A 4,058-nucleotide genomic window follows, 5' to 3' on the forward strand; every position below is an offset into this window, starting at 1 on the left:
TGGTTATATTACTCAATTTCCCATTACATTATCAATGAAGATTACTCAAAACTTTAATGTATTTGATCCCTTTTATAAAAGATAAAAGGACTTGTTTACATTTTAGTGTTTATAAAAGACCATCTATGACAACATTAAGTAGTATAGGGACGATTTTTGCATAAAGTTAATAATAGATAACAAACCTCAGACAAAGTCAATCATCCCTAATCTTCATCCCACACCTCACACTTCACTCTTCACTCTTCACTTCTTCAGCAGTCTTCACACCTCACGCCAAACCCTCACACTCAACACTGCAAAACCTCAAACAAATGGCATCGCACAATCACGACGACCACCATCACGCACATGATCACGATCACGATCATCATCACCATCACGATCACGATCATCATCATGCGAACGGGTAAGCAAATTCTCTGTGATTTGAAAGTACCCAATTTGTAGCTTTTAATCCGATAATGATTTCATTCACTTCTTAACTTCGATTCTCAGCTCATTTCGATAATCATCTGCATACATACATCTTATGCTTGTGTTAATTAGAGAAACGAGGCAGATCGATAAACGATAACATCTCTTTCGCTTGTTTTCTCTGAATCAGGAAATCAAATGGGGACTCATCATTTGTGGGGAAAGACGGGAAGGTGTACCATAGCCACGATGGTCTCGCACCACATTCACACGAACCAATTTACTCACCTGGATTCTTTAACAGAAGAGCACCTCCACTTGTTACAAGGGATTTCAAAGAAAGAGCTTTCACCATTGGCATCGGTGGCCCTGTTGGAACTGGGTAAGTAATTCTCGAATCTTCTTCCAAATCATATCTGATTTCATCTCATTTTTTATCGAATTTTTACTAAATGTATCTTTTCACTTGATAATGTAGGAAAACAGCTTTGATGTTGGCATTATGTAGATTTTTGCGTGACAAATACAGTCTTGCTGCGGTATGTGTAGCACAACCATAACCATATGTGTGTTTAACTTTTCCCAAATTATGAAAGTAAATGACTGTTTTACCCTTTTGGAGAAAATTTCAGGTCACAAATGATATATTCACAAAAGAAGATGGTGAATTTTTGGTGAAAAATGGAGCACTCCCTGAGGAAAGGATAAGAGCTGTGGAGACAGGTGGTTGTCCACATGCTGCCATTAGAGAAGACATCAGCATTAATCTTGGACCTCTTGAGGAGCTTTCTAATTTATACAAAGCAGATATACTTCTTTGTGAATCTGGTGGAGGTAATTTGTGTTATTGGTATTTGGTTAAATGCAAGAAATAGCAACATATTTTCACTAATTTTTTTTCAACATCCTATTTTCATTTCTTCGTGTTACTTAAAACATTATACTTTGAAAAATGTACTAAATTATAATGTCCTAATAAGAAAAAGACAAATTACATAAATGGTCTTTGTGGTTGATAAAATTGACCAACTCTAGTCCTTATGACGAATTTTTTGCATAGATGATCCCTTTGGTTTCAAATTCTTGCAAAAATGGTCCTTTTGGCTAATAGTGTTGACTTTTTAAGTTAAGGAAGGGCAAATGTGTCATTTCACAAGTGACTTAATTTAACTGGAAAAGTAAACACTATTAGCCAAAAGGACCGTCTTTGCAAGAATTTGAAACTAAAGGGATCATCTATGAAAAAAATTCGTCATAAGGACTAAAGTTGGTCGTTTTTATCAACCACAAGGACCATTTATGTAATTTTGTCAATAAAAAAATTTGAAAGCGTCACAATTCCTTAATAAGAAAAAAAAACTAGAATTATAATTTTATAACAGAAAGAAGGGTTTTATGTAGAAAGTCCCATTATTTTGGGGAAATTTTTGATAAAGTCCTAAATGTTTATTTTTTAACAAAAAAATCTCATTATTTGGGGAAAATCACATAATCTGTCGTTTCCTGTTAAAAAAAATGATTTTTTCGTTAATTTGGGAAAAATGTTAAATAATCGCGACTTTTTTCTGTTAAAAAAAAAATTAGGACTTTTATCAAAAAATTTCCCAAAATAATACTACTTTTCTGCATAAAACCCTAGAAAGAAATGAAAGTAGAAAGCTATAATACCTAAATAAATCAAAGCACGTTGCTATTTGTTGCGTTAATTAATAATTATACCTGTAATTGCAAGTGAATAATGGTCATCTTATTTAATATTTATATAATTTTTGTGGATGCAGATAATTTAGCTGCTAATTTCAGTAGGGAACTGGCGGATTATATAATTTATATAATTGATGTTTCTGGAGGCGATAAAATTCCTAGGAAAGGAGGCCCAGGCATTACACAAGCTGATCTTCTTGTGTGTAATTTTTCCTTTATTTGTTTATTATAGCATCATACTTTCATTTTTCTTTCTAATTTCTATTACAGCATTGCACTTTCACTTTTATTTTTGACAAAACTTCAAAAATGGTCCCTGTGTTTAACCGAAAATTGCCACTTTGGTCCAAAAAGGTTTGGACTAGCACCAGTGGTCCAAAACTTTGATTTTGTTGCGAGTTTCGTCCATTTCTCTTTGAAAATATTTAAAATTGACGGATTTACCCTTGATATTTTATTTTCTGTTTCCACCTTTTTTGGACCAAAGTGGCAGTTTTCGGCATAACATAGGGATCATTTTTGCAGTTTTGTCTTTATTTTTTTTAATCATCAAGGCATTGTATTTTGAGAAATCTACCAAAATATAGCATTGTACTTTTTTTTTTTTTTTCATTTTAGGGCATTATACTTTGAAAATTATACATTATATACGATTTTGGGCATTTAAGGTAATATAACAATTTTCGTCCCTATATTATCAAATATTTTCAGAAATGGTCCCTGCTTCCTATATTATTAAATATTTGCAAAATGGACCCAGCTTAATTGGAAAACTACAGAAATGGTCCCTATGTATCGTAAAGTTTGAGAAATGGTCCCTGACTAATAGTGAATTTACAGAAACGGTCCCTTGTGTTTGTGGTTTTAGGTTATAAATAAGACGGATCTTGCACAAGCAGTTGGGGCTGATTTGGGAGTCATGGAGCGTGATGCACTTCGAATGAGAGATGGTGGGCCATTTGTATTTGCTCAGGTATTTTTTTTTTAATAAAATACTTTTTATTCCTTTTTTAGGAATTTTGTTCAGATTTAAAATTTCTCTTCTACTAAAGGAATTTCAGTATTACATTTATACAACAAAGTATTTTATTTTTATTTTATTTCTAGGAACAAAATTTGCAAAATTGTAATTGAAACCCATAATAAAATAGCACTGATTAAATGTTTATCTAACAATGTATCATTTTATTTTACCAATTTATGTAACAATGTTTATGTGTTCACTATTTTACCAATTTATTGAAGTGACACATATTATGTATTTGTAGGTGAAACATGGGGTTGGTGTGGAAGAAATAGTGCACAACATTTTGCAAGCTTGGGAAGCGACAACAGGGACAAAGCGTCGCTAATTAGTATTCTAGTTTCTTTGAGGGTAGGGTTCATGTGTGCTTTTATTTTCTTTAACGTTTCGTAGACTTTTGCTTTGTTTTTTGAGTGATGTGGATTTTTTACATGAAAGACAAAGTTATTAGTCATTTGTAGAAGATTTCCCCTACTTCATAATGTATGTATATGGAGAGAGGGATGGAACATGTTAGTGTGCATGGTAAATAGAATAAAAAGTAGCAATCGACTTTTGAGCTTATTATAAACGAAATATCTAGCGACTAGATATTGAGCTGATTAGTTTAAGTAGATTAGTTTAAATTTATGTAATCCGTTATCATAGGAAAGTCTCTTGTATTTTGTATTACTATATATTTACATGAATATACATCACTCTGATTCATTGGAGTTTTGATATCAATTCCTTATATGGTATCAGCCTATCGATCATATCTCTTCCTCTCTCTAAATCTATAGCCGGCACTAATCATTTTTCTCAATGGCTTCGTCTTCTTCTGATGGATCTCTCTCCTTAAACACCATTCTCCACATGTTGACAATCAAATTGTCCTCCACAAACTATTTATTGTGGAAAAACCAGATTACTT

General features: G+C 32.5%; 1 protein-coding gene across 1 annotated transcript; it reads left to right on the forward strand.

Moving 5' to 3' along the window:
- The first annotated feature begins 204 nt into the window (after nucleotides 1-204).
- UREG (urease accessory protein G) lies at nucleotides 205-3,721 on the forward strand. The gene is made up of 7 exons (XM_079037080.1): nucleotides 205-409; nucleotides 608-799; nucleotides 896-956; nucleotides 1,050-1,251; nucleotides 2,199-2,320; nucleotides 2,990-3,094; nucleotides 3,390-3,721. Exons 1-7 carry the CDS (start codon nucleotides 315-317, stop codon nucleotides 3,471-3,473), a joined length of 861 nt encoding a protein of 286 aa, XP_078893206.1. The 5' UTR covers nucleotides 205-314; the 3' UTR covers nucleotides 3,474-3,721.
- The last annotated feature ends 337 nt before the right edge of the window (nucleotides 3,722-4,058 follow it).

Source organism: Lactuca serriola, chromosome 1 (assembly GCF_051521515.1).
Source record: "Lactuca serriola cultivar US96UC23 chromosome 1, Lser_US96UC23_V15, whole genome shotgun sequence".
Lineage (NCBI taxonomy): Eukaryota > Viridiplantae > Streptophyta > Magnoliopsida > Asterales > Asteraceae > Lactuca > Lactuca serriola.

Coding starts and splice junctions, on each gene's coding strand:
- UREG (XM_079037080.1), top strand. CDS start 315: ATGGCATCGCACAATCACGACGACCACCATCACGCACATGATCACGAT. Junction 800..895: donor GGTGGCCCTGTTGGAACTGG/GTAAGTAATTCT, acceptor TTGATAATGTAG/GAAAACAGCTTTGATGTTGG. Junction 2,321..2,989: donor TTACACAAGCTGATCTTCTT/GTGTGTAATTTT, acceptor TTGTGGTTTTAG/GTTATAAATAAGACGGATCT.